Below are 26,500 nucleotides of genomic sequence, written 5' to 3' on the forward strand. Positions count from 1 at the left end.
GGGGGGTTTTTTTTTTTTTTTTTGTTTTTTTTTTTTTTTTTTTTTTTTTTTTTTTTTACATACACTAGAGGTGAGTCAGAGGGAACTCAAGAGCTTAACCTCAACCAAATATAACTGCCTAAAAACTCTGTGGCTGGAGTACACTGCATTATTAAATCATGTTAGCTGTCATGTTTGAAAATTAACTTTTTTCTTGAGAAAAGCATTAAATAATTCATTCATTTATGCTTGGCCAGTCAGAGATATCGGCCCATCAGGTTACAGTGCCTTAAAGATAGTCCTTCATTGTATTTGCCCTCCCTGCTGCCTAAAAAAACCCTTTACACCACTCCCGTTTGATCTCCACATTGAGGCCTTAACTACGCACAGAGTCTGACACTCGCTTTATCAGACTGTTCTAGCCTCTGAGTGGAGCAGTGCAGAACTGCTGGCACCAGGCACACGGACAGGCCTTGCAGATGTCCCTGTTACAGGGAGCACAATGCGGTCACAACAGATCCCGACTCTGCGGATAGTGGCACCTGCGGCATTTGCATGTCACATGCTCCACTCTTCTGTGTGGACTTACACAGGTCCAGATCTCTCTGGCCTTTCTAGCATTACATTTAGTGGGCTTTTTTAAAAACAAAACAGGAATGAATTTCAGTCAGGTCATTTCAAGAATCTAAGGACATGCAGTTTATAATTTGCTTACCCACATGCTCTAATTACTGTCGAGAAGTGTTTTTGAAATTAGGATTTCAATTTTTTTTTCTAGGAAAGTTGAAGGGGAACTTGAAATTGTTTGGGAATCCACATCCAAAGAAAACAGGAGAATGAGAGAACTCTTACAGAAATACCTAGGGAAGAACAACATGTGGAGTACTGTCGCAGTTCATGAGCCACACCTGGATGAAATCTCTCAGAAGGACCTACTTTACAGCCATGATTTTAGGTAATGTGATGTGAAACCTTCATCCCCCACTAAAAATGAAATTGAGCAAGAACCTCAGTGGTGAGTAAAGACGTGTTACGTATCTCATCCAAGGAAGAGAACTCAGTGCCTGAACTTGACTTTTTCACCACCACAGTGTATTCTGCAGCCGCACTGTCAACAGTGTAATGCTGGCCTAAAATACAGCTTTTGTTTTTTGAATAAAAGGCTATTCCTTGTTAAGGCAAACTGTAGTGTGCCTCTAACCTAACAAAGAGACAAGTATCCAGTGAACAAGATAAACAACCAGTAAGATTGTTGGTGTAGCAGAGACACGCACCTTACCATGAAACAATTGAACAAGAAGATAGAAAGCCTCCAAAGTAGCAGACAATGCGTGTCTATTATATGAGTTTGATTTAAAACAACAAATACCAATAAGTTCTCCCCAAATCACCAAATGAAGTGTAGATGGAGTATGACCAATGTTGAAAAAGAGAAGTCTGTTATCTCTTCTCATTGCTGGCGAGATGTAAGGATGTCTTTATACCAAATTGTTTGCCAAAAGTCCCGTCACCTCAAAAACACAGAATTTGACTGTGAAGCAGACAAGACAGACACATCCTTGTGACAGCTGGTGGTGCCTGAACGCACAGCTGTCCACTCCGCAGATTTACAGGAGCCCAGGCATCAGCAGGATCCTACCATAGTTTTGCCAAGGGGACGAGATGCCAGCAGAGGATGTGGCCGCCCTCCAGATTGTCTTGTTTATCCCACTTCAGATGCAGTCGCTTCAGAAAGCCATTCTTTTTTCCCCAGAAGAATTCTCTGCAGCAGTGCCAGCCTTTAGATTATGATACATATTTGTCTTCCTTTCATAATTGTGGTTTTTCACAATACTGCACATCAGCAGTGTGGTAGTATGGTGTGAAGTGACTTTATTTTGGATTTGCATACAACTTACTGGATCAGCTTTTTGCTTTTGCTTCATTTCATAACAAAACCTAAACAGTACCAAAAACTGTAATACAAAAGACTCTGTAACTATTGTAGTTGTATAAAAGACCTAACAAATAATCTCTTTGGTTTTGATTAAAGTTAACAAAAGGAGTGGAAAACCAAGTTAAATACCAAAAATAATATGTACTGTTTGTGTTTAGAAAGCCGTGACTCAGCAGAAGTGTTGTTGAGGGGACGGTGGGGACAGCATCTCCTATCACACCACCACTTCCAGGGTTGAGTGTGTATACTCTTTTTGAAGCCAGCTTCTGCACTTGCAAAATCTTACCGCACTCAGATGCACCACCCTGATAAAACACCAAGGTAGCTAAGTCGAATACAGGCGAGTCCTTCAGTCACCGGGATTTCCATACGTACTGTACCTTTTTTGCTGGAAGTACAGCGAGTTCAACCACCTGACCAGCTCATCAAGATAAAACTTCAACATGCCATGTAAAGACAGTGACTAACAAAACTAGCACTGCTGTCTTACGGTCTCCTCCCAGGTAGTTAACAAGAGCTGCTACTTCAAATTCTTTCTTTGTCCTCGATTTTTCAACTTGATTCTTTTATGACTCAGTGACTCACAACAACAACCAAAACATCAGAAATTATTTTCAAGCACAGTCCTAAATAACTTAATACGTGAAGTTGGGGCGGGGGGGGGAAAGAGGGGGGATTTTCAAAACTCTCAGTATCGGATTAACTTTTCTTCCACTGAAGTAAACCAGAAATGTCTCAGAATTCCACTTCTGCAACAGCTGCTTCCATTTTCAGAGCTCTCATTTAGAGCAGGTTTTAACATGCAGTTCAAAGGACAGCACCTTCACAGTGACCCCGATTTCAATCATCTTCCAATTCTACACAGAAGCACAAACACTTCTCAGACTTTTGTATGAAAAAATGTGTTAGCCTATATAATCTAAAATAATACAGTCAAAAGGACAGGGGATCAAGACAGCACTAAAAAAAGCGGTTGAGAATTAATTCTTGTACCCTGCATTTTAACACAGTACTAGGGATAGTTCCGAAAGCCTAGAGCTCCACTGTATCATACAATACAATGTATAGCCACCAACCAACGGAATCGTTTCCTTGCTACTACACACAAAAATGCAATGCTGCCAAACTACAAGACAGCTCTTCTCTAACTAGTGTGTGAAAACTAAGAAACAAAACTTCTCATCATTCTTCACTTTTCTGTTAACACCCAGAATGGAAATAAATTACTTCACGTAACCTTTGAACCAAGCCACTCTAAATAACGGGATGAAGTTCACAGAAGAAAACAGCAGTGGGAAAAAGTACCAAAGGCATATTCTGAGCTGTAAAACAACTGCTTTAAGAAACTGAGAATCCTGAGGCTGAAAGAACCTGCAGAGCTTCTGTCACACACATTCCTGCAGAACTTGAAACCCAAACTCCAAAGTACTACCATGTTCTTTGAGGGCTTTAGGTGGATATTTGAAACCTTTGAAGCCTGCACCTCCCGCACCAATCACACAGACAGATTCTGCTTTCCTCTCTCCAGCTGGCAGGATTTGCATAGAAATCACTTTGCACATACCAAAGCACACACTGAATCCTGCTCAGTGTTCACAACCATGAATTCAAAGCTTTCAGGAGGTCTTCTATACACAGCGACGAAGGAACCACAAAAGCGTTTCCAGATTCTCACTACTGTGTCTCAGGAAGCTGGTATATTTGTTCTGATTTCTCCCCCATGCTTGGTTATTTCCAGCACACTACAGAAATTTCAGAATCACTGAAAAATACCCTTATGGGAGGCTTTACTGGGCTACGACTGGCAGATGCTGGTTTAACCTTTTGTTAAAGGTGTGTGACGAAGGAATCCTTTTAACTTCTTCAGGGCAATATATTCTAAGCCTTTAGCAGCCCACTCTATTAGAGCACCTCCCTGTTTTCTACTGATCACGGATTTGTACATTCTCAGTATTCTGTCAGCTGCAACATGAACACAACCACTGAACAGACCAGACCCAGGACACGCTCCTGCAGAACAAACCTTTTCCCAGTCTCACAGGGAGCCGCTGCTGCTTTCTCAAGTTTTTAGTCTACTCTACCACAGACTTTGTTGTGGTTTTTTTGGGTTTTTTTGTGTTTTTTTTTTACACTGTGCCACCATCATTTGCTTGTGAAAATATAAAGAGACACCACTAAAGGGCCTTTCAAAATTGATACACATATCTTACTGTTTCTTCTCTATCTACTTGGCTTGTTATTTGAGAAATAAAACCAGTTTATTTTGACAAAATCACTAATAAATTCATACTCACTACAACTTACTCCTTTGTAGTCCACTGTCAGAGCTACTACTGCTAGGCACTGCAGAATTACAAAGAAACAAACAACAAAATATTCTTCCTCTTGGCACAGGTAACAACTTTTATGCATCTCTGAAGTGCTGAAATAAAGAACTAACTATCCTGTTTCCAGTAAATCATCACCTTCTACTTAGAAACAAGTTCCGAACACAAGTGTGAATGTGTTGGAATTTCACATAATCAAGTAAATGAGCACAACATTGAGGGAAACTGTACAGAACTTAGTGAGATTTCTTTAATCATGTTACTTTGCCTTGTTTCACAGATATTGTGTTAAATACAGGTATTATATACTGAAGAAATTATATTCTTCAGTTTTATTCTACTACAAAAACTCTATCCGTACCAATTAATCCTTTTTCTGTTACCCACCTGAAATCAGCAACTTACTATTTTACCTCAACCACTGCTGGCAGAGCACACGAATTCTGACGTCCTGCGCCTGCCTTCCACTGACAGTGTCTTCCAGTCTGTAAATGGAACCAATGAAGTAGCTGCAGCTTTCTTTCACAAAGCATAAAAAAATGGAGCGTTCTTCACTTCCTGTGAAGATACTGAGAAAACCATTCAGAATTTGTGGAATACTGAAGTTTCAATGCCAAATTTACAGATCATATTCTGTCTGTACTAATGAACATAACTTTCCCTAGGAAAACATCTGCATCAAGTAATGTGAGTATAAATTCAAAAAGCAAACCCTGCTACCACCTTTCCAAGAGCAGAACAAACCACTGGAGCATTTGGACTAAACCTCGGTAGTTCCAAAGCATTTTCCAACTCCTGTTATGACTTACTGGCATTACTTCTTCCTGTTGTCAGAACAGAGTATCACCTACTCTCTGCTTCAGTTGTGTAAATACTAGCTAGATTCTGACACTCACCAGACCTCATCAGGTTAAGTCAGTCCTAATGTCCTGTGACCTGATTCTCCACATGCTAGAAAACTTTCCCCTGCCCATATAGAAGTCATTTAAACCCAGACAGTTTTCTTTTTCCCTTCCTCTGTTTTTAAGCCACAAAGATGCTGTTGCCTTTCTAACCAGAACATCGCTCTTCAACAGCTCAGAAGAGCCTCCTAAGATACTGCACCATGAAAAATTCATGCTGCTATACTGGCACTCCGCATCAGGAGTTAAGAGCTTTTCCTCTGGGACTACAAATCCTTGGCTGACCAGGCACAGCTCTTCCATTTAGGAGAGCTCCGAGCATTCTTCCTACTCCACAAATCTAATGTAAATAAATATTGTGAAAACGCTACAGTGTCAATCAGCTTGAATCTAGAAGAGCAGATGCACTTTGAAGGCTTCTCTACCTTTAAATGGGTTCTTAGGTGAGCAAGATCTCCAGGTACTTTTAGCTGATTTTTTTCCATCCTAAATTAATTTCAACATACATAAAAACATGCATTCAGATATGAAATTGTATCAGATGTCATATCTGATATATGTATCAGATGTTCCAATTTACTAGATTTAAAATTAAACTGAGACTTCAGAAGTAGGTAGCACTGAGCATCATAATCTCTACAGAGTGCTTCAGTATTCCCCACTTTCTTCCTTCACCTAGAAACAGGCACACTGAAGATGCCATCCTCCGAAGAGGAACTACCCGGTCATCTCATCTTTCCTACACACTCATGCAAGATGCAAAGATCTTGAAATCCAGAAGCATAACCCAGCATTGACACAGCTATTAAATAAGACTTTTTGTTTATGTTCCACTTGCAGCATGCCTGCGACTGCTCAGGAGAAAAAATAAAATGCATTTGAGGATGACAGTGGTGAGATCACTCCTTACAGCACATCTATCATCAGCATTCCAAGAAGAGCAAGTGCAAGTAATGGACTGGTCCTCTGATTAAAATGAAGTAACCTGTTAAGTAGCAAGGTTAGAATGGAAAGTACCCATCCTGAGAGATACTGCTAAGCTACAGCTAAAATCTGCCTTACGGGGATCTTATCCTGTGCTTAAGCGTTGGTCAAGGCAAAGCACCAGCATTACTGCACGCAATAAATACCAACCCTAACAAACATTAACCTTTATTGTTAGTGACTAATGACAATAAAAGGTGTATTTATACACTGGGCCCTTGCTATTTCCCAAAATAAAGTTGAAAATTACTTTTTATGATTTAATTGGTAAATAGCATTTGAAAGGGTTCAAACTACGCTGTTTACATAGGACCAGCCCTCAGAGTGTTTGCTTCTGCAGCCCCCTGGAATGTGAACTACTTGATCTCTTCATCTATGTATATGTTTGAGAGGGAAGGAGTCTTATCCCGTGGCTGTAAAATGCCATTTCTCTTGTCTGTGAAGAAAATAACGGTAGAATCCTGGAACTCAATGTTTATTTTTTCCTTAAGTAGCTGGAAGATTGCTGGTAAAACTGCAATTCCTTTAACAGATTTAGAGCATCCCAAGAAGATTAACCCCTAAAACAAAACTAGACAATAAATGAAGTCACTTTTCCATTTTCGTAAGGAAACACAGGCTAATTAAGGTCAAGTCACTGGCAGAGATTTAAGACACCAATTCAACAGATGGAAACTCTCCAAATACACATTCCAGGTTGGCTAAAGAGACTGGATGCTTAGACAAAAACTCAAACAACGTATTTTCGATGTCACCTTTATCATAACTGAAGAAATAGAGCATAGATCTGATATGGAAGGAAAATACATCTGAAAATATCCTGAGATGTGCAGAACATACATCTGCACAACAAACGCAAAGGCTACCTATCTAATCCTAAAAAAAATTCCTAAGCAAAAGCTTTACTTAACATGGAATTAAAGGTTATATATTCCATGATCTTTTCATCAAAATTACGTAAGTTTGTTTTTTCCTTTTTTTTTTTTAGGGGAGAGATGCTATACATGCTGAGAAAGGTGTGACTACTCCATTTTGGGGGACAAAGTTAGCCAGATGATGATTCCCTCTCCCTTTTTTCTTTTCACATTAGCTATTTCAATAGTCTGTGGCATTTCAGGAAGAACATAGGAATGAGAAGGTCATAACTCTTTCAAAACCATCAGCTACAGAGAACACAGAAGTACATTACGTAACATCTGATCCCAAGCCAGGCAGCTGCAATTGACTGATATAAAAACATCAATTTATTTGATCCTACATCACAATTACCATGAAAACTATTTGAAAGTCCTTGTAAAAGCAGGCAAAAAAAAAAAAAAGAGAAAGTTGTTGGTACCTGGTTTTTCATACTCTTGTAGTAAGACTGTAATTTTAACACCTTTATTCTTTTTAGCTGTAAGAAAAGAACTTTCTGACCATCATTCAGATAGTAGTTTTTAAACAAGTAGTTAAGATGGAATAGCTTGAAGCTTAACCCTATTTCTGTGAGAATTAAACAAGAAAAACCAAAAGACAAAGAAGTAAGGCAGTGATTAAAAAAAAACACCACATCTTTGTTTTGTTTTCAGTACTGGCACTGCTTTGCAATCCCAGTCTTGGAGAAAGCCATTCATAGCACAGTCTGGCTCAAACACCACAAACAAATTCAAACCAACCTAAGTCTGTTACACATCCTTAGAGTCCATTTTTAGCACAGATTTACACGGACATCACAAGAGACAGGAATTCCTGTTGACCAAGCCTGCATGCTTAAACAGAAAGTTAAAAAAACAGAAAAAACAACTGTCAAATCATGCCCTGAGGCAGCTTTGTTAAGTAGGTCCAGCAATTTAGTCTCATTTCCAGTCCTGTACTACTATTGCTTACAAGGCCTTCTCTTATCAAGGTACAAAACTTAACACCAGTCACTTACACCAGCGTATCTCTTGCAGGTTTTAGTACTAGATGTTTACTGGAAAATGTCAGCTGAAGTGAAGAGCAGGTTCATCAGGACTTACTGGTTTGGAGGTGGTACAGGGAAGGAGCTGTACAACTGCACTGCCGAAACTAATGAAGTGAAACATGATTAAGTGGTTTTTAGCAAGTAATTTAGGGATGACTAGCCAGAATGAAAGACACTATCCTGTTTCAGCACTCAGGGTAACAATAGCTTTTTATCCTGGATATACAGAAAAAGAGAATGGCATTTTTCGCTAAAGCAAGAGTTTTAAACATTTACAAAAACAAAAAGTTAATTGGAACTGCAAGTGAAGGGAACACAAGCTGCCCACTCCACCACCTTTAGATTAATGAAAAACAAAGGAAAAACTTCTGCTCACACTTCTGTACCTTTTCGAGATAAAAACATCAACTACTTGAGAGGATGCGGCTAACATCTGGACAGCTGTTTCTAATGCACCCATAACATGACAATTACTTCAAGATTATCTTTCCAAAGCGTTTCCAAATGAGGAACTGCTTGACAGAAAACCATCAAAATCGACTTCAAATGACGATTCACTCTCACTATGGAATATACTGCTTAGGTACTGGGCAAACATTCTCAAGAATAGAGCAAATACTTTTTTTTTGGTAAAGATAAACTAAGTGGACTATTGGTTTACCTGTGATTCCTATTTCAAAGCTTCTTGGCTGAGAATGGGTTTAATGATTAACCTCTATAACCTCTGTACTTAAGCTGCTGCTGCTTCTGCGTATTCTGGTTTCGGACGTGGACATGTCTTGCTGTCTAACTGGCTGGTAAATCTAACGGGAGAAATAAAGAAATCCAAAGATTCCTGGACCTGATTAACACCAAACAAGGTAAGTGAAAGTATGAATTGCTAAATGACAATGATTCAAACATTCTAAACACATGACTTTAAACAGAGAAGCTGGGCTGTAATTATAAAGCTGTAATAAAATTCAGTTACCCAAGTCTGCACCCCTTATATGGGCAATTTTCTATTGTAGGTTTAATCTTGAAAATTTGATTTATAATGATTTATTTCAAAAATCTTTAATTCAAAGCAGGAACTGGATGTCCTCATAGCCCAAATGTTTCTGAAGATTGGCCGTAGTAAGATAGGTATTCTATCAATTAAAAATGCTACAGTTTTTGCAGCCAGTAATTACTGAATACCAGCTAAATTACCTAAACATGACACATTCCTGAATTACTGTCTGTATGACCGCAAAATGATCTTCAACATTCAGATTCCAGTAATCTTAGCTGTAGGGTCTGAGGAGAGGATTTTGAGGGAATTGACTTTTGAGAATCAGGACCTAACCTGATTGGATTCCTTCACTCAGCTTGATTTTATTCCAGAACCACAACTACAGGAAACAAGCAAAATCCTCACACACAAAACAAATGCACACAGTTCTACGTTTAAATTTGAAAACAAAATATTTACATTCTAATTGAAAACAGAACAAAGTGTTCAGGAGAAGACAATCACCCTGAGTCAACATGGAGAAGACTGGTGACATTTTGAGGCAAAGAGCTGCTAATGAGACAATGACAGCAGACAAAGCTTGGTTTAGCAGATACTTACATCTCTAAGGAAACGAAACAAGACCTAATGTAAGGAAGATCTGAAAGAAGGTCTCCTAGATAAGAAAACAAACTAGCTTTTGAGAGAAAGATTACATCTGTCTGGACCTCTGGAGGAATTCAAGGGAGGTACTAGTTACAGAATCTAGATTGTTCCAGTAAGGACATCATCTCCACTGAAAATAACCTGAGACAGAAGATACAAAAGGTGTTCACTGCCAGGGGGTCTGAGAAGAATCCACAGCCAGTCAGATGGGTGAGATGGAGTAGACATAGCACCTCTTCGATTTAATCTCCAAATAGGTAGGTAGCTGGAAGTCCTTTGCCTGTGAGCAAGCATGTGTGTGTTTCCTGGCAATATTTACCTACACTATTTGGGACCCACAGATATCAGCAAAACTCAAACAAGTATTAGTATAATAGGACTGATATTTTGCTTTTATTTCCTTCGAGATTTCAACAAGTACACCAAATGGGTGAAGAAAGCTTGAGGAAAAGAAAAGGAGAGGACAACAAAAAAGAGGATGGACAATCCATTCAGAGCCATGAACCCCAAACAACGAACCTACAAAAGCAGGCAAAACTTTTTCCTTTCCCCTTTCGGTCTGCACGTGTGTGGGTGCTGGCAGAGTGGGATATCTGTGCATATGCATTATCACACAAAACCTGCAACTGTGTCCCAGTTCAGCAGTAACATACTAATTGGTGTGATTGGTTTATGCCTCAGGAAACTCCTAATTAATAGTTACGTAGTTCCAGTATAAACACAAAGTAAGAATACGAACAGAAAGATAAGTGAAAGTTTGTCGCCTTCAGAAAATTATTGGATGCTTCAGGAAATGGATGTGGCATTTGATCTCTGGAGGGAGTGGAATTCCTCTTTAAATTTAAGCAACCTAGGAAAATATTCTCTCTATGGTTTTAGTTTGATATCAAGACTAGAAAAATACTGATGTTACTAGATACTAGACTGACCATAACTACCAGGAAAGTTTAAGTAGCCCGTGCCACTATTTTTTTAGCAGGAGATGCCTCAAGTTTTAGTAGTTTCATGTAACATGGAGTTCACTACAAAGTCAGGAGGGCATGAACTTTCCACCACCTAGCAGCATCGAGATAATTGCTGTGCACAAATACCTGAAGCAAGGTGAGGAAAACAACTGCTGAAAGACAAGACTCCACCCAAAAAAGCAAATTTTTGAAGCTTAGAAAATTCAGAATTCCTCAAGTGCTCATAAAAGAATTCCAGTGTTTAATCAGAGTGGAAAGGGGATGTTCACCTGTACGAGGTTAGGTGTAAGACCCACGTAATCAGAAGGATGGTTTAATAAAGCAAATACACAAGCAGGCAAGTCCAAATAATTGTACTTTTGGAAACAACAGGAGTAACCCAAAGTTGTGTATGCATCTGGGAAAGAGAAGCTTCACATAATTCACTACTTTACTTTGTAGAAAATATATGTTGAAAGCTGAAAAAATAATTTATTACAATTACTGTAACTGTATTATACTAAATAGTTATGGATTTATTAGAAATTACCTTAATATCTTATTTTCTTTCAAGGTGGGCCTTATCAGTGGAATCTGTATGATAGTTGGTACAATTATTGGCTCTGGTATCTTTGTTTCTCCAAAATCAGTACTTGCCAATGCTGGAGCTGTGGGTCCTTGTTTAACCATCTGGGCTGCCTGTGGAGTTCTTGCAACGTTAGGTAAATGAGTCAAAGAATTTGAATCTTTGCTTAAACCTTTTTATCTGCTGTTTCTGCATACCACTCATTTCACAAATTAGCTAATAACACCTAGACCAAAATCAACTGCATCCTGATAGCATTACTCAGGCAAAAATGTGAACTATGCGCTGTTTATAAAAGACAAATTAAGATAAAATTGTAAAACACGTTTTTCATTTTGAAACCAAGTTTTAGTTTTTCTTATTTCATCCATTGATTGCAATAAAGAGAAAGCTTTTCTACTTAAATCACAGGCAAGGTGTGACATTTACAGGCAGGGAACTAAGTTCTTATGCTATTTTTCTACTTGTGTAAAACTAACCATCATCTGGCAACTCAGCACTAAGCACCTCAAAATATTTCAAGAAGTAAACCACAAAGGAATTCTTTGGTCATACTCAGCATACACAACAAAACCTTTATGCAAGATTGCTACAGCAATAGATCTACGAGTATCACCGTACTTTAAAGCTGAGCTTAGTAGACACTTCACTTCAAAGCTCTGCAGCAAGTCCATTTTTTTCAAGTTTCCAGATGCAGGTAAGCCAATGCAGCTGTCTCCTCAATGCTTTTTATAGAAATCTAGTATGAAATCAGAATCTCTGAACTTTGCTGAAGACTTAAAGACCAATAGTAGTAAGTTCTGGACTGTAACTTAAATAGTTTCAGTCTATTTTTTCCAGCTGCTCACAAGTGATTAAAATTTTATTTTGCATATGCAGTAAAACGTAGAGAAACATTAAAAGAATAATGATGCATTGATATATCCACTCCCTTAACTTCTCTACTTATTAAAAAGCAGTAGTTTGTTCTAGACAGCTGTAGCTTAACAGGCATATGAACTAAATTCGTAATAAAGGCTCTTCTTTCTAATCAGGTGCACTTTGTTTTGCTGAGCTCGGCACGATGATCACAAAATCCGGGGGAGAGTACCCTTACCTTATGGAAGCATTTGGGCCAATTCCAGCATTTTTGTTTTCTTGGACAAGCCTACTGGTCACCAAACCCAGTTCATTTGCAATCATTTGTCTCAGCTTTGCAGAATACGCATCAGCTCCTTTTTATCCCGGTTGCGATCCCCCCCAAGCTGTCATCAAGTGTCTTGCAGCAGCTGCCATTGGTAAGATTCGTATTTAAGGGACAAGATCCACAATTGTACAGCGATTTCCATTCGGCCCCATCAGTGAACGCTTTTCAGCTGTCAGAATTCTGTAGTTTAATCTTCATGAAGACACCGGGAAGTGACCCTACAGTGAAAGCAACAGAAAACTTTGGAACATGGTACAGCAAGTCCTTCCCACAATAATTAATTCAACAGCATATAAAAAGGATAGGTTTCAAAATGGTTTGTTCCTAGTCCAAGTTTCTTCTATTCTTTAAAACAGATACAGCTGTGTAATGAACACTTATTTCTAGCGGAAAGTGAAGAAAACTTAGGTGTGGAGACAACACTTTGTTATTTATCAGAATGCTGGGCAACTGCCATATATTTATTTTGTTAAAGGTACTACCAAAGTTAATTCAGAAAACCTTTTGCTATTTTGAAAATTATCTAAACACAGAATGTTAAAAACTACATTAACGACAAAGGGCAGGAGGAAAAACCAGCATAGTGAACAGGGAGGGAGAGTTTTAAGAGGCAACTTTTCTTTCAGTTCTGACAAATGTAATGGAGAAATTCCTAACTTATTTCTTTTAGTGGTAATTACGACAGTGAATTCGCTGAGTGTGAATCTGGGAACCTATCTCCAGAATTTCCTCACGGCTGCTAAAATGATCATTGTCACAATCATTATTGTAAGTGGAATTGTTCTCCTTGCACAAGGTAACTCAACATACTTTACTTGCAAAAATTATTTTAGCCTCTGCTATGACCATTAAAAATTTCCTCACTGACAGAAGTGGCACAACAATGAGGCTCTCTTCACTCGGTGTTCTACTCTCAGATCTCTTGGGAGCTATGGCATGTTCTTCTAAAGAAAGGGCAGGGCTGGGAAATGTGACACCACAGATCAATTAATAAAAACTGGTATTAACTGATTTTAACAGTGAGATGTTTCAAAACATGAAATAGATGTTGGAATGCTTATTTGTCTGATGGGGATTAAAGAATCTAATTTCAATACTGACCCAGTAATCGACATCTTGTTTGCAGGAAAAACTGAAAACTTTGAAGATTCTTTCAAGGACAGTAAAATTTCTATCAGCTCTCTTGGTTTGGCATTTTACAATGGACTCTGGGCATATGATGGATGGTAAGGTACCTTTCTAGCATTCAGTTACAATTTAACAGCCTTTACTGGTTTACTCCCTCCCTGTACAGCCCACAGATATGACCTGATGAAGTTATAACTGACTTGTTATAAAAGAATCTCTTGACGAATTATGGAAAACCACCACCAGATTGGTTAGAAACCCAAACAAACCCAACCCAACCCCTCCCCCAAACAACCCCCAAACCCCAAATCCACTGAAGTGTTACTGAGCAGCTTTCAATGTTACATCTCCACATCTGATGATCCATTATTATTTACCTTGTTAGATTGAAGAAAACACTTTGATTTGAAAAAAATCACAAATATGCATGATTTAGATTTGCATTTATGTTCTACATAAAGTATGTATATTTGTTACTCAGGAGAGTGCTTTCCAGAATTATTTTCATAAAAAGAACATTTTCTGGACTGTGGCAGAGATTAAGTTATATATTCCTGCCAGTAAAAAAGGTTACACATTTTACTTCCTGAAACTACAGAGAATGTCAGTTGGTCTATGGCTCTGCTGGCACAGATCAACTATCAAGGTCTGATCCATCACTATTCTTAAATGTTCAAGCTGTAGAAGCTTGCATATATATCTGTATTTTGAAAGGAAGTAAGACTAAACGTCTTAATTTTCAAAAAAGCAAGGACCATTTAGATGCTTAAAATTTAATTTATTTTAAAATGGACTATTCTGTCAGACTCTGTTTCCAAGCTTGGGTGTTTCCACTGAGACGTGCAAGTCTGCAATTCAGACACCCACCTAGATTAAAGGGGGCAGGGAGGCTGGTGACTAAATTATTTCAAAACATAACCACCGGGCACTGACCTCTGAAAACAAGCCTGCTGATCTGTAAATACCCACCACTCCCAACGTTTCCAGACATGGATGAGTAAAAATCTTGTTTCAATCTGGTCTGCACAGTCTAGCAAAAACAAGTATTGGGAAGTAGTAATTCTGATAGGTGTTAAGCCTTAAAAAGGTTTTCGTGACAGTTCTAGACAATATGACTTACAGAACAACTGTGACGCATCAGCAGACTTGCTGCAGTCCTTGCAGTGGGTCCACTGGGCTTTTACTTGAACACTCAGATATTGCAAAGCTTGAAGTTCAAAGGTTTTCTTGTTAATTTGAGATAAATATTTGCTGAATTTTTGCTTCATTATTCTAGCATATTTTAGCTAAGAGCTAAGACAATCTCATTTCAAAATCTCAGAGATACTTCTAGAACTGTGAGGAGGAAAAATGGAGAAAAGATGGTGAATCAAGAGGCGAACATGGCTAAGTCACATAAGTTTTAACCACTTAAAACACTGGTTGTACCTTTAACTGGAAAAGTAAAACACAGTAACCCAGGAATTAACACCTGACTTCATAATATATTAGTATTTCAACACCTGACTGCCAATAACATTGCATGAATGTTTTTCCTTCCAGGAATCAACTCAATTACATCACAGAAGAACTTAAAAATCCTTACAGGTAAACCTATGTAGGAAAGCAGTGTTTCTAACAATAAAAATTGAACATTTAATATAATCTTTGTACAAGCAGGCATGTATTTTTATTTGATTTAAGAAGCATTGGTCATTCAAGGTTTGAGCACTATCAGACAAAGCTTATGGCACCTATTACAGGCCTCATAGATTTGTATAATTTCGTATTTTTCTTTTAACATTCTGATTTCCATGGCTCTACAACAAAGAAACGTAAATACACTTAAAGAGCCTATGGGGAAGAGTCCACAGTTTACTATGACAACAACTCCCCAGCGATACAGCGATGCTGATGGATTCTTTCTTTCGCATTCTTTAGGAATCTACCACTGTCTATAATTATTGGAATCCCCTTGGTTACAGTTTGTTACGTTCTGATAAACATTTCCTATTTCACCGTAATGACTTCAACAGAGCTCCTGCAGTCCCAGGCAGTTGCTGTGGTAAGCCACTTTACTTTGTAACAGAACATCTGAAGAAGGATGTGCACATTAAAGTCACGAGCAAAAATGGAACTTGTAATTTTTCTTAAGATATAGTTAATTTGTCTAAGCTGTCACCTTCTTCCCCATTATCTACTGTCACTTCTTAATCTAGAAATTATTTCAGAGATGCTTAAACAGTAGTTCTGTTGTATCCCAAGAAAAATTAAGAGGAAGCAAGGATAATGGAATGTTTGGCTAACATTCTGTGAACACTGCGGCTCAGAGGTTGGCTGTTTTCATAAGCACCAAAGATGAGGTATAACATATCTGACTGCTCCTGTGCTCTTGTCAGTGTTTCCAGTATTTCTGAGAAACAAGCTCATGCAAAGTGACAGTACATCCAAATTTGTTGTTCTGCAGGTAACAGGAAGTAGTCCATAATTTGCTTCCTCCTCATTTTGGCTTTTTTTCTTAACAAAGCTAAGAAATATGATTTTTACACTATTGCAAGACATACTATTACAGATAAAATTTAAAATCACGTAAATTTCTAACGTCTTAAACACCTATCCCTTCAGTTCCGCTCGGTAAATTTTCCGCGAAACATCTGTGCCTTTCTTTTTGTTTTGCAGACTCATCCTCAAACCAGGTGTCTGTAACAGAATTTAATGTCTGTGTAATTTTACATCTGTCTCCCTCTGTTTCCCACAGACACTGCATCTCAAACACCACCACAATAATATTCCACTCTACAGAGTGGTTCTTGAATTAATCCAGGTGGTCTTCTGGCAAAATGTTCTTTAATAAACTACACAAAATATAAAACTTAAGTTTTTACTGGTAATGTACTTTAGACACCCAGTTACTGCACTTTTGAAGAGGCTCCAACATTACTGAATATACCAAACGGTAGTTAAAATGACAAAAATGATTAATTTTAATCCCATATCCCAGACATTCGGAGACAGAGTGCTTTATCCAGCCTCTTGGATAGTTCCTCTCTTTGTGGCCTTTTCTACAATTGGATCTGCCAATGGGTCCTGTTTCACTGCAGGCAGGTAAGCTCCCATTCTGAGTATCTTAAAAAGAAAATTTTAAAAGTGAAAAATTTACACATACATTTACGTATCAACACACATAAAGATACAGACATTCTTCTGATCCAAATGTACACAACGCAATTAAAAAGCACCTGCAAATCAGGCTATATTGTTCAATTTTCAAAAAGAAACAGTGGCTATGCACGTTTGAAAAAGCAGAATAAGGCCTCTCAGTTCAAAGCAAGTATAGCAAAAAGTGTTTTTCATCTCTGAGTTTAAAGCTAAACAGTTAAAACTACCAGTAAGAACATGACTACACCAGTAGTGATAAAGGTAAGAGAAGAGAAGCTATTCCCCTCTATCAATTGTTCAGTGCTTCCATTTACTATTTAAAAATATTTTAAATATTTTAAATTTTAAATACACAGTAGTTGACTTAAAATAATTTAGGAGAAACACCATGCAAACTAATGACTCTGAAATTAGTTTCAAGTCTAGTGCTTTAATAGTGTTATTTCCATTGTTTCAATCTGTCAAAGGTTAGTCTAGTACAACACTCCTTAAACATCGCTGTATATCAAACGCAACACCAGTTAAATTAGTCAGATGTAGCCATGCAATAAACGAGCCTGAAAATGAATGGTACTTTTTTCAGTAATGACATTTAAAGACTAGGTGCCACACTAACTAAACTGCCTTGGTTTTGTTTTGTCAGACTCGTTTATGTTGCAGGTCGTGAAGGCCACATGCTAAAGTTGCTATCTTACATTAGTGTTAAGCGTTTAACACCAGCACCTGCTATCATTTTTTACGTAAGTATATTCTAAATACAGAAAAATTATCAACGAAAATTCTCCAGTAATACACGTTTTCACAATGTCTTACCAGCAGTCTTGACACTCATCTTTTACTATGTAGAGAAGAAAACTGCTAAATACATATTAGGAAAAAAGACTATTACATAAACTCCAACTTCTCAATTTGAACAGTTTCATTCCAGAATTGATTTTTAAGATCACTATCTTTAAGAATCCATAGCATGAATAAATGAATTATTAGGATTAGGCAAATCCTTTATTTCACAGGCTGCACGAAAGCAAGCTATGGCTACCCTATTTCCTCCCTGAAAGAATGCATTTACATCTCACTAAAAAATTCAGTAAATACATCTTAAATTAAATCAAGATAAAATTAAAAACAAGATATTCTAATCTTCAAGGTAAAAAGAGGTAAATTCAAATTTCAATTGCTCTGTTGGCTCCCAGTAATTTTAATAACCTGAAAATAGATTTAGGATCTTCACTTGAAGATAGAGTCAATGAAACAGATGAACACATATGAATTTTAATTCTTCTGACTTAAAATGAAATTAAGATTGCACACAAAGATAAACACATTGGCAGGATGTTTACACTACCTTTAAAAGTGCTGCAACACACCCAAACGTTTAAGAAAAAGCTTCACAAATCACACTGAACACCGCAAAGCTACGCTTCTACTGACACACAACTGAAATTCAGCCTTCTTTTACAGCAGACTACACTAATTTCTGTTTTCATTTTAGGGGGTCATTACCATTATTTATATTATCCCTGGCGACATTAATGCACTCATAAATTATTTTAGTTTTGCAGTCTGGATATTTTACGGTTTAACAGTATTTGCACTCATTGTCATGAGGTTTACAAGAAAGGAACTCCGGAGACCGATCAGGGTAAGTTCGGCATTCAGCACGGCTTCTCCTTCTCTCCCATAAACACTGCGCAACACAACTCCTCAACACTCGAACGTTCAACATCATCCCCAGGCAAGACTCATCCTTGTTTGCTTGGGGTTTTTCCCCTTTACCTGAAACACAGCCATTTATTGGTAGTTCTTCTCTTTGTTCTAGTTTTGCCCTGGGAGAAAGCTGGTAAGCGCTGGGTACAGATTAGCCAGCGTTCATTTTCACCGGCCCAGACCGCAGGCACCAGCCAGGTTTGCAGGGACAGGAAGCTGCTGTCAGCAGACTGCCACTGAAAGAGTTCCTGACATGAGACCCCAGCTCACTGTACCACAGTCAGGGCCCAAATTCATTCAAATGCAAATTTAATGCTGCCATTTGCAATAAAGAGAACCTGATCAGTAGTTTAGCAGAAAGGTTCCTTATCTGTAATCTTGCTAATCTATCAGTTGCCCCATCTAATTCCAGGAATTTTAAAGGGAAAAAAATTAAGGCAATGACAATATTATTCTTTCATATATGCAATTTTGTAAGAACAGCAGAAACGTAAACAAGAAATTCTGTGCTTTGTATCTTGGCAGATACCCATCATCATTCCAGTCGTGGTGACGTTAGTCTCCATTTTACTGGTATTGGCACCAATCATCACTGCACCTGAATGGGCCTATTTGTACTGTGTTTTATTTATACTTAGCGGACTTATAGTTTACGTACTTTTCGTTCACTGTAAATTCAACTGGCCTCAAAAAATATCAGGTAAGTATACCTCAGCCAGCCAGCTCCAAATTCAATAGAGTATTAAATTTTAGATTAATTACTGTAATGAAGCCCATTATATGGTCCATCCCATCTAAATCACCTATGCAGGGTGTGGAGCAGGTAAATATTCCCAACATGTAGTGTTGTATTTTACTTCTTCCTGTGGAAAAAAGTTATGTCTGACTTCAAGAAAAATAAGCTTAATTCACAAAAAAGCAATAAATCACTGCAGCTGCACAAAGAAACCGACTTTTAAAATGAACAGACTATTTTATCTGTAAAGTTTATTTCTCAATAGTCTGCATTTCAAAATATTGCTTTAGCCATTAACTAGGGATTAGCAGACATACATTCTTATGCCACAAAAATCTGTGCTTTTAGCTCAGGTTATCAATTTTACTACACTTACTAAAGAAAACACTAACAGCATTAAGATCAGAAATAATCACTCTGCTGCTGAATAAAGTGAAAGCTGCAAGAACACAGTGTGACTGTTTATAAAATGATTTTGCATAGTCTCAAGAGAAACTCTGCAATTATCTCAGGGAAACAGGATATGCTGATATTTCTAAAATGGAAAGTGGAATGAGCTGAAAAGGACAGAATGCCTGTAGTAGTTCCATAGACATTAAAAATAATCCAACTCCTACCCCGAGATTACAAAGTATTATGCAATTAGAAGCTCTGTATTCTAAAAAGAGCAAGTTTAGAAACACTGGAAGCTCGGACTGAGCAAGTTTAGTCTGACAAGAGCAAGTTTAGAAACACTGGTAGCTCGGACCTTAAGACTGGTTTCGTTCCCCAGCCCTTATTTTCCAAGTTTGAGATGTGAATACAGAAAAGAATCAACTACTCACAGGGATAACTTTCTCTCTCAGAAAAAGAGTGTAAGTCTGAATAGAAATACTGTGCTCTCAAAGCCTCTAACAGTAACTTTTTTTCTTCAGAGCCCATCACTATGCACCTTCAGATGCTTATGGAAGTTGTTCCACCAGAGGAAGAAACTGAATGAAGTATTTTGTATGTACCAGGTTGTTTAAGTGCTATACTGGCTGGAGGACATTTAATTTAGCTTGGCACACATTTATACTTTCTGAACTGTTATGTTCATACTGATGCACTATTTGCAACACTTTAGTACTTGAAAAACGATAAAGAATAAAATATTTGAGTCAGATCACAGTGTCCAGCAAAGCTGTTTTCATTGTTCGCTGATCTGTTACAGTACCTTGTTTTCTGCCTTAAACTTAACAAGAGGAACTTTTCAGTTATGATGACAGAACTTACCAGCAACACCTTCAAGACGTTTTTGATCACACTGCTGAAAGAACAAAGTAGCTGTTTTTTATAGCATCACATTAACCAGGCCACACAGAAAGGACAGAAATAATATAAAACCAGACTAACCCATTCTCAGTTTCTCAGACCAAACACTAGCTTTCCAAGAATTAGATACTGAAAAAGTGGAAAAAGTAAAAAAGGAAAGCAGAGTTGACAGGAAGATGCCAAGTTTTTTTGTTAATTAAAATCAGATAATCAATGAAAGCTTAATTTCTCAGTTATCTGTTTTCTCCAATACCATTTAAGTCATAGAACAGTGAGCAAACACCACAGACTTTCCTCAGCGTAAATGTGACTTTACAGAGGTAACTTCCATCCTAGAAACTCCATTTGGTAGCTGATGAAAATAAGATACAAAAACCAGATCCTGTATCAACATACAGATGTTCCTGCCCAAACTAAACAGATTCTAGGTAACATTCTTTACTACTATATTCCCTTGGTGCACAAGGATAAGGAAAGGAACTTTACCAAGCCACTTTAAGTGATCAATTTGAGAAAAACTGTTTATACTGAAAACACAAGCCCTCTCAACAACTTCTAAGCACATTCATTTTAAATATATATAACAAGAATATCAAGCAACTGGTTTAAGATTGTAAGTCCATACTAACTCTAGCCTAGCAAATTCAACTAAAGAGGTTCTATCATCCCCCAGTTGCAAAGAAATAAATAAAACTTATGTTCCTATAGGTTTCTTTTTGTGCATACCTACGTGGAAAAGCAATCCCAACATATAAAAAAGACGGGTTCCAATTCATTTGAAGGAGATTTTGTGATTACAGTCAGATCCCTGAAAATATCAGTTCCATGTGCAAACAGGGTAAAACAAAAGCAAAAAGAAGCTTAAGAATGACTCAGGAAGTCAATGGAGAGCAATGCAAACATTGTAATTATGTTGCTACATACAAAGTGCCCACTTGCCACAGTGTTTTGTCCCAGTCACGCTATCAAAACTTCTGCTCCCCTGCCCCAGCTAGTAAAAACACCACTTCAAATGGAAGAACTCTAAGGTTCAGGAAAAAACCAGAGCAATAGAATACTTTTGTATAAGGAATGAATACCTACTACAATTTTGAAGGCTGAAATACAGATACCTGACTGGGGGATGAGGGGACAATGGTAACAGAGGTTTGTAGGCAGTCTTAAGTGACAAGAAAATGAGAAAAACAGGCTGTTTCTATTACACTTAAGAGTACAGCATTTCAACCAGACAGAGCAGAGATGGCTACAAAACACAGGGGAAAAAAAAGATTCTTCACAGAGTAAGTTGTTTGACTACTGAATTCTTTAGTGCAGGAGAAACAACAGAAGTTGACATAGGTTCCAAAATGCAACTGAATTAATTCAAGTACAGAAAACTACGGCAGTGCGAACACCCTGACTGCTTGCACAAAAGAGGGAGCTCTGCAGAGGCACCAACAGACATCAGGTGCTATGCCCCAGGGATATCTGGCACCTCGGAGTCTAGACACCATTAACTGCCTCCTGGCTGTGTGGACTGAAAACGACCACAGTTTACACTCGACCCGGGTATAAATGGATCCCTGCCGGAGAACCAGTTGGCTCTCCTCGGAGAAGACTCTCCCCTTGGATCGGGACACCGGTTGAGGATACTACCCAGGACTCCCCTCAGATTAGGACGGATTATCTCCCCGGGATGGAGTGACCCTCACCCCGACATTGGTGACCGAGCTTCTCGGTATCTCTAAGCGGGAGATTCTCCCTTTGTATCAGTGAGGTGAGCACGCTTTGGTTCATCTTCCTTAAGAGGGTGTTCTTAGTGTTCAGGAATCTGTTGTGCAGTAACACATTCCCAGCTGACATCTGAACCCGTCATTCATTTGGTCAGTCGGAGTACAGGGCACATTTGATTGCAACAGATCCACAGTTTTCAGATAGCTGCTGCTCTCTGTTTTGTGGATGCCTCTACAAGAAAAACCTATTCCTCATGGAGACCCGGATCAAATCATTGCTTGAGGCCAAAAAACTCCTCTTGGAATGCATTGTGACATTTTTTACATTGATCTTCACAGATTGGCTCTTGGCAGTTGCTAAGCACACATTGCTAAAACCAGCTTTTGCTTTACCTCACATCGGGTGTCTTATTTTTCAAGCAAAAATTACACATAACACGTTTAAGTAACACATTACTTTTACTACTTGCAGAAAAATCACCTTACATTATATTTAGATATCTGACAAGTGAAAAAGTACAACAGAAAACATCCTTCCCCATCACTCTTTAAAATGATTTGACAGACTTCTGTTTGCATTACAATGCAGAGCAAGACCAAAATACAGTTCCAGTAACTATTTCCTTAAGTACTTCTACACCAGTTACAGCTTTGCAAGTACCTGTACTCAGGTGAAGGTTATAATTAAGCTGAGTTGTAGTCAGGTTCCCAACAGCACTTATTTTTTTAAACCATATGCTAACAATTACAATTGTTTCTGTCACATGGTGGTTTTCCACTGGCATCACTGATATTCTTAAATTCTCAGAAGCAGCCACACGATACACTAATACTAGGAAAGCTGTAATCATCAGTGTAAACGTATTAATACAGTACCCCCATTCTTGAAGTAAAGGCATCCCAACGTTTCTTGAAAGAATAATCCCCAAATAGTAAGTGTATTTTCCCTAGTTAAGAACACAAAAATATGTTAGGCTTCTTAAAATAAATCTGTAAAGTCTCGTCTCTATTCTATACCACCATATAGTTATGTTGGGGAAAACTAACACACTTTAAAATCTACAGATGCAAAGAGAGCGATACCAGATTCATTTAACAGAAACTACCTTTTACATTAGTAGTTCACTGCAAATGTTCTGGAAGCGCACAAACCTAACAGTGAAGAATGATTTAATGAAAAATGGTATATTAAAAGCCAAAGCCTTAGGTCTAAACAGAGATTTTGGTCATTTGCAAAGGAGAAAAGCGTTTTAGATAAAAGGAATGAAATAAGAGCAATCGTGAAAAGTGAATAGGTCAAAGTAACAAATACTGAATCTACTACCACAGTGCTCAGTTAGTCGCTACAGTGAGCTGCACTGTACAATACTTCATACCTAGTCAACATGTTTCCAAACAAGTAACAAAAATTGCCACTGAGGCTGAGGCATCATTTCTTCATGCACATCTGACAAGCATCGTGATCACCAACCAGTACTGTATGAATATGAAGAATACAGCAGAAACAATCAACAGATAGGGATCTGAGAAACTTCAAAAATTACAAACAGCAAATTGACTCAAAGTAAATGAGAAACTCTGTAATTACTAATAAATTCAACTTGCTTCACAACAAGTTCAATCTTTAGATTTTACTGTTTGGATGGCACATGTACCTATGAGCACATGATTATTAAAGCCAACAATTTTAAAGTAAAGGTACTGGAAAACATATATAAAATTCTTCTATGTAGTATTTCTTCAGATTCTCAGAGCCCAAAAGGTAAGCATTTTGTTCACTGTTTTCCTCTCAAAATTAAGGACACTTCTGCAACCTGTATGTTTAATAAATTTTAGTGGAAATACTCAAGCAAGACACACTATTTTGAAGCGTAATTCTTACTAAAGCAAAAAGATCAGTTACCAAATTACTCGTCACTTTCTGTTCCACTGTCTTCTGAGAAGTTATGCCATTCTTCAACTACTGCTGCAGGCCAGTACCGTTTTTTAGTTCCTAGAAGTAATTAACACAGTGTAACATTTACAAAGCAATAAAACCCCCAAAAGCTTCAGAATAAATATGTAGCAGTATTAAAAAAAAAAACAAACAACAAAAGAAAACCAAAATAAAACCAAAACATCTCTGCCCCACCACTTTAGAGTACAAACTGGACCAAAACACTAAATAGTACTACAAACTGCTTTTTGTCTGTGCTCTTCTGACAGAAAAATATCCTGTAGTTTGTTATTAGAGGCCCTCTTATCTGTTTTCAGAGAATTTGAGCACGCCAGCTAAATGTCACATATCTGAAATAAATTAGTATTTTAGATAAAGCCTATGCAAAAATGAGGATGCTAATCATTTCATGCATTATAAACACATCCATTCCTTACCAACTCGAAAACGGCTTCTATCTTCAAAACCTTCCCAGTGTTCAAGATCGAAAGACACATGAGGATTCTGTTGACAAAAATGCTGTTTGAAATACCTGCACTGATGTACACCGATTACGTTCAGACCACTCAAATTCTTAAAATAATTTCCACTCCACCTTGTTCTTCAGTAATTTGCACCATGCTCCTTTTTCCGCTTTTGTAAGAACAATAACAGCCTCTTTATCCTTAATCACACACGTAGACTCTTCTGCAAGTATAGGCTGATGCAACTCCATGTCAGCCAAATAAAGCTTGTCTCCTGAACAACCACTAGGTTATTAAAAAAAAAAAAAGGTTAAAAAACCTTAAATGCAAGCTGACGATCTAACACTTTATTATACCTAAATTTCTTAAACTTACCTGAAAACCACCTTCTCTTTAGAGAACTCACATTTACAGTCAGCCTCACTTGCTATTTTTACCTTCACAGTAACAGTCTCTTCATTTTCAAACCACTTTATTTCTGGATAAAAGCTAAAATGAAGAAAGTTTAATTAGGTTTGTTTGGTTTTTTTTTTTTAAACACAAAAAAAATTTTAGACAAGCTGTCTCACACATAGCCAGAATTTTCTCACTAGGTTATAACCAATCAGCCGAGTTTCAACACCTATAGTTGCACTCAGTGGGAACAATCTGAAACTGAATAGGAGTGTCAGGAAAAAACATGACGAGATGTCAGCCAAGTGGGCTATAAAAGCGCAACAATCTCGTCTTTTGGAGGAGTGCTTTTAGCAGTTCAAGTGGGGAGACCCACTCCATTAACTTGGATTTGTAAAGGAATCAAGCTTACTGCCTCTTAAGGATGCTATCACAGTCTAATCTTGAAATGAATAAGGAAAAAGTAGCAAGACCAATCTCTGAAAGACAAAGTAAACTTTTCAACTGGCCATAGACACAAATATGCATTTCTCATTAAAATATTCAACTATTTACTCTATAGCTGTTATGCCTCAAACTGCCCCCAGATCCTGAGAGGTTTTAAGCAGTAAAAGATAAACCCTATGCTAACATCTCTTCAGTCAGGGTACTTCCCTTACCATACCCTCAGTCACATCCAAGTCCTCATTAATTTAACTGCTATGCCATACCTCAGTGCATACTGCATACTAGAGATGTTCTTCATCTGAACTATCCGAGCTGCAGAAGATGATGCAATCACCCTACCAAGAACTTTTCCAACAGGCTAAATGACAAAATATTTCTGATACTTCCATAAGAAAACTCTAGTGACCCATAACTAGCACTAAAATGTAGAAAAAGAACAAGCCACCAAGTGGAAACACTGCCTAATCCCAAAGCATGTAAGAAATACAGAAATTTCTCAGGATCCACTACCTATTGACTCTGCCCAAAAACCATATTCAAGACATCTCTCAGCACACTCACAACCAAAAACAAATTTAGTGTTCACTTCTACTGCATGCTTCTCAGCGCATTTATCAACTGAGATTATCCCAACCACAAATGAATGAGGATAATGGATCTATGTTTAGGTGATGCCCTAGGTTAGGAAGAACAGTTTTTCCTGTTTGGATGGTTTGTTTGAAAAAGACCAATTGTGATGTATTCCTCCCATTTATGTTAGCATATCTCATTCGCTCTGAAAACTTTTGTGGGCCTCCTGCCCCTCCAAAAGCCTTGCACTGGGCCTTCGCTCATGCAGTCTTGCACTTCCAGGGACTGGCACTTTTTCAGCTTGGTGGGGATGGCGCCAGCTCTGCTCTCCAGCTTACAGCTTACTTTCTCTCAGCGCAGGATCCAGTCTTGCCTGCCTGGACCCTCATCGCCGGCAGCTCCAGATCTCCTCTCTTCCTTCTCACTGGCACCTGATCTGCTTGGAGCCGCTGCGCCCTGCTGCTGTCACTGCCTTTTTCTGCTGCTGGCACACTCCAGAGCTGTGTTCCTTTGCTGCCTTCCCTGCTGCTGCTGCCACCGCTTCCGCTCAC

General features: G+C 38.1%; 2 protein-coding genes across 2 annotated transcripts in view; one reads left to right on the plus strand and one right to left on the minus strand.

The window, feature by feature from the left end:
- The first annotated feature begins 10,135 nt into the window (after positions 1–10,135).
- SLC7A9 (solute carrier family 7 (amino acid transporter light chain, bo,+ system), member 9) lies at positions 10,136–20,213 on the plus strand. The gene is made up of 12 exons (XM_010141492.1): positions 10,136–10,240; positions 11,228–11,375; positions 12,274–12,516; positions 13,096–13,221; positions 13,552–13,651; positions 15,096–15,140; positions 15,474–15,597; positions 16,534–16,637; positions 17,335–17,431; positions 18,184–18,333; positions 18,924–19,098; positions 20,049–20,213. The coding sequence occupies exons 1-12, from the start codon at positions 10,136–10,138 to the stop codon at positions 20,111–20,113; spliced, it is 1,482 nt and encodes a 493-aa protein (XP_010139794.1). The 3' UTR covers positions 20,114–20,213.
- Positions 20,214–24,046: 3,833 nt separating this feature from the next.
- TDRD12 (tudor domain containing 12) overlaps positions 24,047–26,500 on the minus strand; it is a 30,959-nt gene continuing 28,505 nt past the window's right edge. The window contains exons 25-28 of the mRNA XM_010141494.1: positions 24,915–25,028; positions 24,671–24,824; positions 24,513–24,579; positions 24,047–24,132 (exon numbers count right to left, since the gene is read on the minus strand). Coding sequence (XP_010139796.1) covers positions 24,047–24,132; positions 24,513–24,579; positions 24,671–24,824; positions 24,915–25,028 — 421 coding nt within the window. The remainder of the gene's footprint in view (positions 24,133–24,512; positions 24,580–24,670; positions 24,825–24,914; positions 25,029–26,500) is intronic.

The sequence above is a fragment of the Buceros rhinoceros genome, unplaced genomic scaffold (genome assembly GCF_000710305.1).
Source record: "Buceros rhinoceros silvestris isolate BGI_N320 unplaced genomic scaffold, ASM71030v1 scaffold12848, whole genome shotgun sequence".
In the NCBI taxonomy this organism is placed as follows: Eukaryota; Metazoa; Chordata; class Aves; order Bucerotiformes; family Bucerotidae; genus Buceros; species Buceros rhinoceros.

Excerpts from the sequence above, each read along its gene's own strand:
- SLC7A9 (XM_010141492.1), top strand. The coding sequence starts at position 10,136 with ATGGGTGAAGAAAGCTTGAGGAAAAGAAAAGGAGAGGACAACAAAAAA. Across the intron at positions 12,517-13,095 it reads TCTTGCAGCAGCTGCCATTG|TGGTAATTACGACAGTGAAT; the intron begins GTAAGATTCGTA and ends TATTTCTTTTAG. Across the intron at positions 19,099-20,048 it reads CTGGCCTCAAAAAATATCAG|AGCCCATCACTATGCACCTT; the intron begins GTAAGTATACCT and ends TTTTTTCTTCAG.